We start from the raw sequence: 15413 nt of genomic DNA, 5'->3' as shown, positions 1-15413 counted from the left end.
ATAAAATAAGATAACTGTTCTGATTGATTACTACTAGAGCGCCGTAGTGAGGCTTTTTTTTATTGTTGTTGTTTTTATCAAGACGTAATTATGTAATTATTTTTTAGTCGTTTGTCGTAGTTTGTTGGAAGTAAACGCAGAATTAATTTTATTATTAAAAGTAGAAATCCGCATTCAATACTTCCCATGCGGTAATTAAAATAGCAAGCACGTGCAGGTGCACATGTCTGAGTTTAATATTATCACCGTCCCAGATACGCGTGAGTATAATATCTCACTGTCCCAGGATTAGTAGGAGTACATGGATATCGCTGCTGCCTAGAATTCGTTGCGCTACATCTTCGTACTTGATTTTTTTTTTTATGGAGGGAGTATAGTTGAAACGTATCACGCACGTAGCTATCACGCGCGCCACGCGGTGCAAACTAAACCTCTTATTACTATAAATATATATAAATATATATAGCTGCCTTTAATTAACGTCTTACTCACTTCTTGATGCTGCCGATCCATGCGTGGCAACCTACAGGTTAGTAGCATACTCCATCCGTATTTTTAAACTCTGATATAGTCTTCAAAATATACTACTTTAATCAATAATATCTATAAAAGTAATATATTTTAAATAAATATATATATTAATTATGATAGTTTGTTTAATGATAGTACTTATATACTCGTTCTGTCATATTCCTCCTGTCCAAACATAAATAAATTTTGTGAAGAAAATTTATAATTCTAAAACAGCACTTTTTTGTATCACCTCTTATTAAGCATCTTTTCTCAATAATACCCCCCACCCACACATACTCTCTAACCATCTCATTCAATGAGAGAAATATAAGTTATTTGAATGCTACAGTTTTGAGTCAGTTGGATATATATATATGCCAGAGCTACATACTCAGCTAACATTAATATTTTTTTCTTAAGATATACTTCGTCGACCATCACTACAAGACTATCTTGGTAACTTGCAGGACAAAAGATAGAGGAAATAGCTATATTTTCATGTAACATTGTTTTCATTTATCAGACCAACTATCCCTATATAATTTTTACCCGATCTCATGTTTTAACTACCTCTCATCTTATTTTCATATATAGTTGGTACTTACAATGGGACAGTTAATGTTATAAAACAAGATATGCAAGAAGCCACATCATAAACAATTTTAAACCATCATATTGTATTAGTACAAATATAACAACCGTTGGATCAAGAAGCTACTTATCCATTTGATTCAATTATTTATTAGTCATCCATTTATCTCTCTTTGCTCCACCTCATAGTCACACGTAACACTCTTACTTATTTTGCACATAACACCATGTTTTTTCCTTTAAAGTCATGAAAAATAATGCTATTTTTTCCTGAATACAACTCAAATTAATTTTTAATATGTGAGTTTTGTTTAATTATGCATGATTAGATAGCATATAGTTATTATGTATATATCTTTACTTGAACCCATTTTCAGAGCAAGCTTGAGTGAAGTAGAGAGATGCAAACTATCTAACTGCAATGATACCAGTATTGTACATAAAAATAAGGGGTTGTTCAGATTATAGCCAAAATAAACCTTGTGGCAATGCAAAAATTTTTGGCAATTTAGTAATATTGCCAAGTTTTGATAGGATTTCTTATGTATTTATCAAAGTTTGGTGAAAAACTAAATGGATGCACCTTTTTGATAATTTTATCAAAAGATGGTATGGTTCGATATTGTATCAGTCTGAACAATCCCTAACATTCATAAATTATACAATATACAATGACATTAAAAATAATACATGAATTGTATTATAATCATATATTTTGCATATAAAGAGTTACACATAACCATTTAGAACTTCGATTTTGTTTGACAATAAAAGTACAAAACCCATGACAAGGCGCGAGGTGCCGACTGTTTAATTAATGAGAGGTACCGTATTGTTTTCTTTTCATCGTTAGCTTCTCTTAGAAAAGCTAGAAATGTTTATATTTAAGTATAGAGATATATATACTCCCTCGGTCCCATCGTATATATATATACCGTATGTCCCGAGTCATTGTTTTAGGATGTGTCACATCCACCCAAAATCACTTATATTATGAGACGGAGGGAGTATTTCACAATTTAAGTTATTCTAGTATTTCCCACATTCATATTGATGTTAATGAATCTAGACATATATCTATTTAGATTAATTAAAAATCAATATGAATATGGGAAATGATAGAATGACTTACATTGTAAAATGGAGGAAATAGCTGTCTAGCTAGTTAATAGTACATTAGTACTACCGATTCACGCTATTTATAGGCCCTTGCCACACTCAACAAAGCAAAGCATCGGATCACACCACTGACGCGCAGAGACATTACGAAGAGAGCGCGTGCAATGGCGGATCAGGCTAACACAATAGAGGTTCCCACTGACGCTGAGCTGCTGCAAGCGCAGGCCGATCTGTGGCGCCACAGCCTCTACTACCTCACCTCCACGGGACTCCGCTGCGCCATCAAGCTGGGCATCCCCACCGCCATCCACCGCCTCGGCGGCGCCGCGTCCGTGCCCGGTCTCATGACCAAGCTGTCCCTCCCGGCGAGTAAGCAGCCGTTCCTCCGCCGCCTCATGCGCGTCCTCGTCACGAACGGCGTGTTCGCCGCAGAGCACAACGACGGCGAGGTCGAGCGGTACTGCCTCACCCCGCTGTCCCGCATCCTCGTCGATGGCGTCGTCGCCGACGAGCACCACAGCCAGACGTCCTTCGTGCTCGCCGCGACGTCGCGGCACTACCTCGAGGCGGCGCTGGGGCTGGACGAGTGGTTCAGGAAGGACGTGGCGCCGCCGCTCCCGTCCCCGTTCGAGGACGTGCACGGCGCGTCGCTGTTCGACGAGAGCACTGCGCTGCTGGACCCGGAGCTCGACGCCGTCGTCAACGAAGGCCTGGCGGCGCACGACAACCTCGGCATCGGCACCATCCTGAGGGAGTGCCGCGACCTCTTCCGGGGGCTCCGTTCGCTGACCGACTGCTGCGGCGGCGACGGCACGACGGCGAGGGCCATCGCCAAGGCCTACCCTCATGTCAAGTGCACTGTGCTGGACCTTCCCAAGGTGATCGACAAGGCGCCCAATGATGGTGTCGTTAACTATGTTGCAGGTGACTTGTTCCACACCGTGCCACCGGCTCAAGCCGTGATGCTCAAGGTATAAACATGGGAACTAATTTAAACAAGTCGTTAAACCTGATCAGCCGAACATATAAATGTTATTAGTATACACCATCTGCACATATATAACTTCTAAAATATAGTATACCTTAATCATCACAAGGACTGAAAACATAGTATGGTAGATATATATTTTAATGCCTTAAAGATTTCGAGAATCATGGACTTAAGGTAGGACTACGAAGGATGATACGGGGAATCAACAGAAATGATTAGTTAATTCACTTGCATAATTAAATTCTAAATTATCCGATTGTTGATATACCTGTTCATCCTCACATATGATCACAGCTCATATACCAGTATCTATACTTCTAAAGCTGACGGATCTCCCCGCCAGCTGATTGGTAGATTTAGCCACCAACAGTTTGTTGACACGTGTCTCTATTATGTTCGGCGGTTTTGCTGCACGCAGTCGGGCCGTGAGATGATTAGCGTAAGCCTGACACATCTCCCTATTCTGTTCAGCGGTTTTGCTACACGCTGTCGAGCCGTGAGATGATTAGCGTAAGCCCATGCATGGATGCTAGTTGGTCTGTCTGGATGCTCTGCTCACAGAGTTAGAGCGAGTACAATAGTCCAGAGTAGACGGCGACAAGAAGGCCACATCGGCTATAGTGATGCGCTGGAGGAGAGAGGGGAGGAAAGAGAATGCGAGCCGGCAACAGTTTTATTGCTCGGCTATAGCACATGTTTCGAAAAAAGCACGTTGATGAGGATGGAGAGAGACAGAGAGCTCACATGCCATATGCGGGAGTATTGATATTTTAATGCTTGGTGAAATAGGTGGGCCCCAGTAGTATAGCTAGTTATTGTATACATGAGCTATAACAAGTGCTCTATATGAGTTGGAAAAAATTGGAGCCGATTGCCTACTCTATTATTGATCCTGCTCTTACAGGTGTGCTAGTGCAATTGATGGCCTCCGGAAGCTCTGCTGACATGCATATGGGCTACCCAAAAAATATACTCCCTCTGTTTCAGGTTATAAGACATTTTGACTTTGGTCAAAGTTGAACTGTTTCAAGTTTAACTAAGTTTGTAAACAAATATAGTAATATTTATAATACTAAATTATTTCATCAAATCAATAATTGAATATATTTTTATAATAAATTTGTCTTGGGTTAAAAATTTACTATTTTTTCTACAAACTTAGTCAAACTTAAAGCAGTTTGACTTTAACCAAAGTCAAAACGTCTTATAACCTGAAACAGATGAAGTATTAATTATTTTTTTAAACGTCATAAAAAGCAACCATAGCTTGGTAGGATAAATAGCTAAGTTATTTAAGCATATGAAATAAATCATATATATTCTTAAAATAATTATTTTGTTTAGCATAGAAAAAATATTGTTCAAATAGCAATGGAAAAAATATATGCATGGGAAGATATATACGTATATGAATTTGAAACATGGGAATTTTTTTAAGATATATGCATATATATGTAAACCCTACTTTATTCATCTTACATATAACAAAACATTACTACTCACACATAATAAAGGATGGAAATATCACATGAATAATTATTATTCTCACTTAAAATTAACAAATATGTAAAAAAACAAATAAATCAATAATAATAATAATAATTTTGAGGTAAAACTTCATACCTCTAGTTTGGAAAAGATCAATATAAAATTAATTTGTAAAATTTAAATATTGGTTGTTGCTTATAAAAAACAAACAGGATGTGTCGTAGGCACATGCCAGTTTTCAGTTACCTTTAATACTAGACGTAACAAAACATTTAATCCCATAAGTACTGTCACAAATAAATCCTTTGATCCTACTTACAAAGCATTGTCGCACGTTGCTAAATATAGTGCCCGATCGATAGAGGCAGTCTGGTCATTTGAGTTCCCAAAATCAAACATTTGTCAGATATAGAGCAATGGCTAATGCAAAATCAAACATTTGTCAGATATAGAGCAATTAATGGCTAATGCAATTTTGGGAACCATAGCTGCATAAAAGGGGGCGGCTCCATCGTTTTGTTAAAATAAAAGTTATTTATTTTATTATAATAACATATCCATCCACTGGTCATCAAAGCAATAATAGATTTATCGATCATAATAGATTTGTCGATCATTCCATTTATTAGTCAACTAAACAATATGAACAGGTTATAAAACTGGTGGCCGCGCCAACTGACGCATTAATTTCCGTGTGTGTACATATGCAAAAGCTGCATAGAAGGGGGTGGTACTGCTCCATTCTTTTGTTAAAATAAAGTTATTTGTTTTTATTCTAATAACATATCCATCGATTGGTCATCAAAGCAATAAACAATATGAGTAGGTTATAAAACTGGTGGCCGCGCCAATCGGTGTGCGCCAATCTGTATATATATTAGAAGTTACATATGCAAATGGTATATAATACTAAGTTTAGAGTATTTTTTGTGTTACAAAAATAGGAGTACTCTAAATTTAGTATTATAGTTATTTTATTGTCTAAGATTTGATTACATTAGAGACAGTTGGGATATGATAGGGCGATGACACAATGAGCCACGAAAAATGAATTACTTATTTCAGTTGATAGTTCCTAAATCATCTTGAATGGCTGACGCAAACCCGTTATAGTTAGGTCCTGTCTTACTGGAATTTGTATATCCAATCAATCCTTCGCATTAACAACTTTGTAGTTATTTCAAATTAATAAATATTTGCGGACCAATATATAAATTTCTATGGTTCTAGTTAGAATAGGTAAATATACATGATAAATGCATTTGTATAGTTGTGACTTGTACGAGCACAAATATATACTTCAAATCCTAGTGCCTACATTCACACTCTCACTCTAACGTTTAGTTTCAATTTTCAAACAAAAATGTTTAAAATAAAAAAGTGTAGTTTTTCCTTTTTGGGGGGAAAAAGTTACGAGTTTGATAGGTGCTTTACAGGTTTCATGGATTATCACCAACCTTTACTATATATATAGTCTGTTGACCATGCATCAAGAATGAGAACCTTATGGTTCTACCTGAGTAGTTGTGTGGTTTGAGCGCATCGTGATTTGTGTGCATATATACGTGCCTTTCTGAAAACAGGGTTATACATACTGCCTACAAATTTTTATACTGATGATCTATGCATGCTTGATTAATCAACTTCTTTCCATCACAGCTTGTATTGCACCACTGGAGCGATGATGATTGCGTGAAGATCTTGACTCAGTGCAGAAAGGCCATTCCATCACGAGAGGAGGGAGGGAAGGTCATCATCATAGAGATACTGGTTGGACCTTCACTAGGACCAGTAATGTTTGAAGCCCAGCTGATGATGGATATGCTGATGTTGGTCAATACAAGAGGCCGGCAGCGAGATGAAAGGGATTGGCGAGATCTGTTCTTGAAAGCAGGATTCAATGACTATAAGATTGTGAAGATGCTTGGAGCTCGAGGAGTTTTCGAGGTCTATCCCTAAGATTGAGCTACCTAGCTCCTAAATGATCTTATGTGTAATGTGTGCTTCGTGTTGGGATGTGTGCCGTAAGAAGGTAAATAAAGAGAGTGCCCTACTATCTGTAAGGAAGTTCCATGCCCGACATAAAATTACCTAAAGTTTTTGACTTTGGGTACTATACAATGTTTGGTCAACATCTATTGCAGAAAATACTGAATTGCGCTCCAGATATCGATCGATCGGTGTTTTTCTGTGTACCATGACTGTACATAGATGCTTCAACAAGGCCATGTTTGGTGCTTGTTTTGTTGTACCTGGATGTATTATGATATGAATAACACATTGTTCTTGCATATGTAAGACACGGAAGTTGTCATTTTGTACATATTGCTGTTATTCAACTTTTATTGGGTAGCTGGTTGGATATACAATGTACGTTGCGGACTCATACACATATGATAACAATGAACCTAACAATCCAACTCTGCCAAATATGTACTCCTACGTGTAGCACGAAATTAAGAAATGTGTGGGAAACAATTACTATGACAATTAGGAAAACACAAGACTAACACTGACAAAAGTTGGTGGGTATAATATATCAAGAAATACTTCCTCTATTTATTTTCTTTAAGAAAAAACATTTGGCAACGTGGAAAAAAAAGTTTTCATCTCTTTGTGTTGCTGCTGAACGCAGCCTTAGGCTTGGAATCTTAGGCTGGTTGGTGCTTACACGACGAACTTTCAAATATTGGCCCCATTGTCAGCTAACAAATCCAAATACAGTAAATACTTATTCTGTCCGAGAAAGTATCAAACCCCTGCGCGCACATCCCCACACAATACTACTGGTGAGCCAAAGGATTACAGTTCCCTTATTAATGGAAATGATATTGGTGGTTGGTAGGTAAGTGATATTAAAGAGATAAAATTACTAGATTTGTGAACCGATGGTAGTTAAGATGGTAGGAATTAGTTGATTTTAATACGATGATTGCCCTTAGGAATTAATTTATTTTAGAACAGAGGGGCGTATCATCCACCTAAAATTCAAATAAAAAAGAGAATAAAAATCTGAAATACTGACGGTAGCTGATTATCAAAGTAACAAATTAAACTACAGATATATACTCCCAACATTGACATTTGATGTACAGCAGCTCATAATTCTTGGGCTGTAATTAGCAACAAAACAGAAAACAATTAAAGAGGTGTGGATTGACTAGGAATGGATGCTGTCTTGTAGAGGAAATTTTTGGTATTCCTGGGATAATTAAAGAGTTTAGCTGTTCTGTGCTTCTTAAAACCTTGTCGACCTAATTTTCTTCTCTCTTCGTCTTCTTCTTTTTTTTTTTAGCGAGCAACCTGTTTCTTAAATTTGGCTGATCTGCAGCATCTACAGGCTGATTCACCAGACAAGCGGTAGCGGAGCACATGGAAAGACGCGCAGGTTTCTTGATCATGCATCATGCATGGGAGGAAGTGGGCTCAGTATTCTTGGACGATTCTATGTGTTCCTGTCTGTCTACAGGGATCCGAGAATAGAATGCAACAGATACGAGAACAGGGCACCGTCCCGTACTATTACACAAACCGCAACCGTAATTGGTACCCAAAAGATGGCACCTTTTGAGGTGGTCGAAGATTTCAAGAATTAAAAAAAAGGTGGCTCAATGCATCGGTTTGATTCGAGCCGATGCATCGAGCCACTCACTACTACAAACAACCCCATATATGCCAGTTTGGAAGACTCCATATATAGGTGCGAGAACCGGAACCTATGTGATACTATAGGTGCCGCTCCTCTAAATTTAGAATCGGCACCTATAGGGATGCATCCGTTTTTAATTTTTGTAGGTGCTAAAATACCCTGAAAAAATATTTGAAATTTTATTCCGCACCTATATGGTCATACTTCACTTCTCATAAGTCCCAAGATTTTTTCAACCTACATTCATAATTATGCCTCATGCAAGATTTAAACTCCAAATCTCTCTCTCCATCCAAAACCTCCTTACCAAATCACCTACAAACACTAGTTATCTTGGAAACAAATATTGTTCTTTTGAGACATTGTTATCCAAACTTATAATCCATATTTAACACTAGAGATGAGCTCAAATGAAATTTTTGTCAACTAAAAAATTATAGATATCATCTAGATCTACAACTTTTGTTTATGTTTTGTCTACATCTGAGATTGTTTACAAACTTAAATATACAAATAGATATGAGACATTATAATGTCACATTTTCGGACATCCAAACGACCATAAATCAGAACGTTATCAACCACAAAGTTGTAGAGCTATACAAATTTGATATAAAGTTTATATTCATCTGACTATATGAAAAACTTATATGAAAAATTGGCAGCTATAACCATGCCCGGGCCATGTCACAATGCAATAGAACCGGCACCTATTATCTCGATTCGGTACACGCCAACAAGATAATAGGTGCCGATTATTTTTAAGAAACAGTACCTATTACATAGGTGCCGGTTTATAGTGAACGGACGCCACCAATGTGCCTCCCAAAGAAACGTCATTTATAAGGCCTTATAGGTGCCGGTTATTGTAATGTTGGGCGGGAAACGCCTTATAGGTGCCGGTTTTTGTCAAATCGGCACCTATATGACTGTTCCCCACGAAGGATTTTTAGTAGTGAATCCTCATTACATCCACACCACCATCGATAGAAAACCTTCAAATTAAATAGCACAAATTAGGGTTTGAAATTTCGGAAATTTTGCCTCCACCGAAATGCTTATATCTCGCCCGAAACTTTCGGTTTTTTGCAATTTTTTGTGAATTTGGTCAAATTTTATTCAAATCCATTCAAAATCAGTCAAAACTTCAAAAAATTTCGTACAAAAAAACTCTGAAATTTCGGTTCTTTTGCTCCTCTCTGGCAGAAACCCTTCTTATGAAATTTGAAACCCTAGCACAAATCAATCCAAAATCCCCAAATCACATAGCAACAAATCGATCAAATAAATCCGGCCAATGCCAAATCCTTCATGGGAGAAGTTGCCACTGCTGCCGGATGCGGCTCCAATCGCTATCGCCGTCGTCTCGGCCAGGACGAGAGGAGAGGGATCCGCGGAGAGGGAAGGAGGAGGTGAGGGGGTAGAGAGAGAGAGAAATAGAGAGAGAGATGAGAGAGAGACGAGAGGGGGTAAGTGGATAAGAACTCGGCCTCCTTTGCTCTAAAAAAAGTGAGACCCTAGGCTCTTGGCTTGGTTCAGTTTTAATGGGTGTTGGATTTTTAAAATACCGGTATCTATAATATATTGTTGGTGTCGGTTTTTTAATTAACTGGAACATATAATATTTATCAAGGTTTCGGGGTTCACCTTCAAAGTAGAGAAGAACAACCATGAAAATAGCGCCCATAGACTTTGTAGCTATACGAGGGAGCTATACTCTTGAGTGCTCCAACGAGAATTGGAGGGGGCTGTCGAATCTTCGATACTTACTTGTTGAGTCTTGTATTGGAATTTCCTATCGTTTTACTTGGCATTTTTTTCTTCCACAAAATTAAGTTTAAATTTGGCCAAGTTCTTAAGGAATCCTATTCACCCGCCTCTAGGACGTCTTTTATCCTAAACGTGGGAGTTGGTTGATGCCAATTTCCTACAGCACACCTTCTCTGGTGGACCCACTTCAGATGCTGCTAGGACAGTACTCTCTCTATTCCAAAATAAACCAATCTCGTATAAGATGTGACACGTTCTAGTATGGTGAATCTGGATACTTTTTTGTTTAGATTTATTGTATTAGGATGTGTCACATCCGGTACGATGTAAGTTTATTTTGGAGGCAGGGGGAGTATGTGACAGTATAGTAATTAAGTAGTTATATGTAGGGGAGGACAATAAGTGTGAGTTATTTGTAGACCTTTCCACCGTCAGCAAAAGCCCAGCTCTACCTTACGTCATAATTGACGCCTAGCCTCACGTACAGTGGGCATATTATTCATGCACGCTCTGACCACTGAACTGTATGCATGTAGTCCTTGCAATGTGACGGTCATTTTTTACATTATAAATCTGGGCTGATGGAAAAGCCAATTACTTTGCTCAGGTTATTTTCCCTCCCTGTGTACTACTCCCTCCATCTACTTTTGATAGTCATATTTCATCTTAACACACAGACTAAGGATAAATAATTCTACTTATCATCCATTTAAACATACTACTAGTCATTCCTTGTAAACAAGCGATTCATTAATATTTACATTTCTCAATATCCACGCAACCAATCATGTGTGGAAGAATGGGGAGTCATGCATTAAATCCAAAAAAGTCATTAAGATGATAGGTTGTTGGATTGAAATATACCTATCAAAAATAAATTTTTCAGATTTGGAAATATGACCATCAAAAGTAGATGGAGGGAGTATTTGAAAACAAGTAACATATATATATATATATATATATATATATATATATATATATATATATATATATATATATATATATATATATATATATATATATATATATAACTTACTTAGTACTCTCTCCATCTACTTTTGATAGTTATATTTCATCTTGGCACACAGACCAATGATAAGTAATTCTACTTATCATCCATTTAAATATGCTACTAGTTATTCCTCGTAAACAAGCGATTCATTAATATTTACATTTCTCGATGCCCATGTAGCCAATCTTGTGTGGAAGAATGGAGAGTCACGCATTAAATTCGAGAAAGTCATTAATTAAGATGATAGGTTGTTGAATTGAAATATGCCTATCAAAAATAGATTTTTCAGATTTGGAAATATGTCTATCAAAAGTAGATGGAGGGAGTACTATTTATATAACATCAATAAATATGCACGGGTTTTCCACTAATAAACTTAATTCGACAGTAGCTGCCAAGTAAACCAGAAAAAACAGAACCGGGAAGCTCTGAATCTTAACTAAGCCTTAAGGGGCACTGCAATTTATTAACTTTGTTCTTAACTGACAGAAATACATATAAAATATAGTGTAACCAAAGAGAACATATAACTTCACCTGACAAGAATCTTGATCCATATCTTCTATATATTTAATTAATTGCAAGAAAGCACTTATTTAGAGCATAATATAAAACTATATATGGACATATATCGAAATTCCTTCACGGGTAGACCTCAATGACACATCGAGCTCCTAGTTTGTTCATGATCTTGTAGTCGCTGAATCCAGCATTAGTGAAGATCTCACGCCACTCTTGTTAATCCCTTTCCCGTCCAGAGGTCATCACCATCATGGCCATGTCCATCAGAAGCTCGGCTTCAAGCATCAGTCCAGAAGAAGTGCCAACCACTACATCCTTTATGATCACCTTACCTCCGGCTTCTCGCGAAGGAATGGCTTTCTTGCATTGTGCAAGGATTTTCACACAGTCGTCATCGCTCCAGTGGCTCAACACATACTGTTTCGTGGAACAATACATCATAAAAACGATGCATGAGTAATTAACCATTTCTTAATTAAAGCAGTTCTCCAACCATTAACAGTTCTGGATTGGGATTGTAACGACTTGACAATGGACAGAAACCAACTTAATTACCTTTTTAATTTTAATATTTTATTTTACTTGGACTTGAAATTGAAAACTCCCGATAAAAATCATAATTGAATATTATCGAATATAGATATAGAGTGAATACGGTAAATTAAGAGATATAGGTTGTATTTTTTCGTAGATTGCTTTGGGTCAGACGCCCGATCCATGCTCAGAAATCGGGCGCCCTCCAGCAGCTCTCCTGCACATTGCTGCTGTATTATTTAACTTCTCTGCAGGTCTTCTTTTGGTTTTGTCTCATATACTACTCACTCCGCCCCATAATATAAGGGATTTTTACTTTTTGCTTGCATCGTTTGACCTCTCATCTTATTCAAAAAATTTGTTCAAATATAAAAAACGAAAAGTTGTGGTTATATTCCAATAAAAAATTTGTTTAAATTTATTGCAATTAAATCTTTTCAACTAGGCCACACAAGGTTATATTCCAATAAAAAATATATGTAGTTTTTTGTAAATTTTTATACATGTCGTGTGTGGTTTTATTGGGATGTTGCAGCTAGTAATTTAATGATGTTTCATCTAGTATTTTATATTTTTCAATAGTTACAATTTAATGTTTCAAAGATGATATAAAATAATTTACAATATCAAGTATTTGTAAATATATCTTGTATTTCATATGAGTTTTCTTTATGTTTCATATGTTGGGACTTGATGTTTCGTGCAATGTTTGATGGTGTTGCAGTCAGTGTATTTTGATTGTTGCATCTCTCTGAAACATTTTCTAGAGTGAACTGAAAAAAGTTTATATAAATGGTGAAACATTCAATTTTTTAATCAAAATACAATCGTTTGAGATCTTTTATAGAGATTTAATTGTAAGAAATACAACGCATCATTGGATAGTAGATTTATAGTCTAAACTTGAAAGAAAAAATTGATTGAAATTTCGCTCTAAACTCACATGCATACTCATGTAGGGTGTAGAGAGAGCAAGGATAGAGTGTCAGGATGCCTCAGACACGTACAGTAGAGAACATGGCAAAAGTATGCCGGATTTCTAGGAAAAAAATAGAGCGCCGATTTATAGTCTCATCAACATTTCTGACGGAGCAACAGTGGTAGGTAATTTTCAGGGCAACGTACTGGCTCCGGTTTTGGGCACAGCTACAAAGGTGTGAGGATGATGGGGAGTTCCTAAAGGTTGCATGTCGCAAGTTGGAGTCGATGGTTATGCAACTATTTGCCAATTATGGATGGAGGTTTACAAATAGACTTCAATAAATATGTTCTCCTTATTTTGGCTTGGTTTCCTCCGTTTTTGTTTGGTGTGTTCTATTTATCTGAACTACGCTCTTTTCTGGAGTGCTACTGTGTAATAATTGGCTGTAGCTCTTTTTAGTAAAGGCTGGGATGTTAAATTCCATTATCTAAAAAATCAACATTTCTACCTTTTATTAACTAATAATAAAATCTAGTTATGCGTGTACTTCTCTTTCCATGTGAGCTACTATAACTGATTATGGAAGGCCTAATATAAAAAAATAGTCATTTGTACAGAAATCATCTCCATTCAACTATACCTTAATAGTTATTACAAATCTGAACTTCTATAATAGAGAAAGTTGGAGCTAATGAATTATATACGAAAATTTCTAGAAATTTTTCGACCGAATTCTGGTTTCATGGATAGTAATTTTATCGTATTCGTTTCTATTTCTGAGAAAATGTTTCAAAAACATGATCACAAAGCGAAAACTTTCAAACCATTTTCATCCTTAGTTACGGACAATATTCCCTTTGTTTACTTTATAAGGCGTATTTTACTCTAGAATAGCCTCGAAGACTAAACTTTGAATATTAATTTCTTAAATATACATTCTTAATAGGTACGATCTTAAACTTCTTTGAAATATTGTTCTATAGCTAAAACATTATACGCTAAATACATTTATATCCTTACTAAATGTTCGTCAAAATATCTGAAGTTTAACTTCTTCGAAATCAAGGATACGTCTTATAAAAGTGAACAGAGGGAGCGATTCATTTACCTTGAGCAGGACAGCTTGAGCAGGTGGAATGTAACTGAACATGTCGCCGGCAACGTAATCGACCGCTCCATCGGCCACCGGGGCGGTGCCGATCACCTGAGGAAGGTCCAGCACGGTGCACTTGATTCCCGGGAATGCCCTGACGATGGCCCTCGCCGCCGCGCCGTCGCCTCCGCCGCAGTCGACCAGCGACTCCAGCCCCTCGAACACCCGGCGGCTCTCGCGGAGCGCCAGGCCGATCCCCATGTGGTTCTGCGAGACCAGCGCCTCGCTGACGAGCCTGTTGAGCTCCGCGTCCACCGGGGTCTCGTGCAACAGCGGCGCGCCGTGCACGGCCTCGAAAGGCGACGCCGCGGCGGGCACGTTGTCCTTCATGAACCAGTCGTCCAGCCCGAGCGCCGCCTCCACGTAGTGCGCCGAGGTCGCCGCGAGCACAAACGCCGACTGGTTGGTGTGGCCGTCGTCGACCTCGCTACCAGTGAACGCGCCGTCGACGAGGAAGAGGGAGAGCGGCGCAAGGCCGTATACCGCCTCCGCCTCCGCGGCCGCGCCGCCCCTCTCGGTGGTGAAAACGCCGGAGCTGACAAGGAGCCGCATGAGGCGACGGAGGAATGGAAGTTTGGCCGGCGGAAGGGACAGTGCAGTGATAAGGGCGGGAAGCGTGGCGTTGCCGCCGAGGCGGTGGATGACTGTGGGGATGCCGAGCTTGACGGCGCACCGGAGCGCCATGGAGGTGAGGTAGTAGAGGCTGTGGCGCCACAGGTTGGCCTGCGCCTGTAGGAGTTCATCGTCAGTGGGAGAGACCAACTGGGGCGAGATTGGAGTAGTCGAACTCGACATCGCTACCTTCTATCTAGGCTTGCTAAGCTTGTATTATGGGTAGTTATTTTCCTTATTTAGTTGGCGCATGGCATTGATTTATATCGTTGTTCACTTGTTCAGTATGGTGCATTATTGATCATCGCCTAGTGGGATTAGTTTAAGGTAATAATCCATTATTCCCAATTTACACAAAACATACACATATATATGCTAGCACTCAGGATTGCTAATTAGCGCGTATGCACCGTAAACTCAAGTCGCGAGCTCAAGTCGCGAGCGTTTCTCAATGCCCTCGCACGCTGCCCACAGCCCAGCGCTCAGCCCACCACTGTCCTTCTTCTTTTTTGCGCAACGCTTTTTTTCTTTTTTTTT

General features: G+C 38.4%; 2 protein-coding genes across 2 annotated transcripts; one reads left to right on the top strand and one right to left on the bottom strand.

The window, feature by feature from the left end:
- The first annotated feature begins 2330 nt into the window (after positions 1-2330).
- LOC4350344 (daphnetin O-methyltransferase 1) lies at positions 2331-6995 on the top strand. Its single transcript, XM_015760126.3, has 2 exons — positions 2331-3194; positions 6362-6995. The coding sequence occupies exons 1-2, from the start codon at positions 2388-2390 to the stop codon at positions 6659-6661; spliced, it is 1107 nt and encodes a 368-aa protein (XP_015615612.1). The 5' UTR covers positions 2331-2387; the 3' UTR covers positions 6662-6995.
- A 4573-nt stretch (positions 6996-11568) lies between these two features.
- Positions 11569-15113, bottom strand: LOC4350343 (flavonoid O-methyltransferase-like protein Os11g0303600). The gene is made up of 2 exons (XM_015760128.2): positions 14220-15113; positions 11569-12072 (listed from the first exon to the last, which is right to left on the bottom strand). The coding sequence occupies exons 1-2, from the start codon at positions 15057-15059 to the stop codon at positions 11872-11874; spliced, it is 1041 nt and encodes a 346-aa protein (XP_015615614.1). The 5' UTR covers positions 15060-15113; the 3' UTR covers positions 11569-11871.
- Between the last annotated feature and the right edge of the window lie 300 nt (positions 15114-15413).

This window comes from Oryza sativa, chromosome 11, assembly GCF_034140825.1.
Source record: "Oryza sativa Japonica Group chromosome 11, ASM3414082v1".
NCBI lineage: Eukaryota > Viridiplantae > Streptophyta > Magnoliopsida > Poales > Poaceae > Oryza > Oryza sativa.
The sequence above is the reverse complement of the archived record's forward strand: the minus strand, read 5'-3'. Positions and strand labels throughout refer to the sequence as shown.

Bases quoted from the DNA above. Each gene is read 5' to 3' on its own strand.
- LOC4350343 (XM_015760128.2), bottom strand. From the start codon at position 15,059: ATGTCGAGTTCGACTACTCCAATCTCGCCCCAGTTGGTCTCTCCCACT. The intron at 12,073-14,219 runs GTAAATGAATCG...TCCACGAAACAG, and splicing joins CTCAAGCTGTCCTGCTCAAG to TATGTGTTGAGCCACTGGAG.
- LOC4350344 (XM_015760126.3), top strand. From the start codon at position 2,388: ATGGCGGATCAGGCTAACACAATAGAGGTTCCCACTGACGCTGAGCTG. The intron at 3,195-6,361 runs GTATAAACATGG...TTTCCATCACAG, and splicing joins CTCAAGCCGTGATGCTCAAG to CTTGTATTGCACCACTGGAG.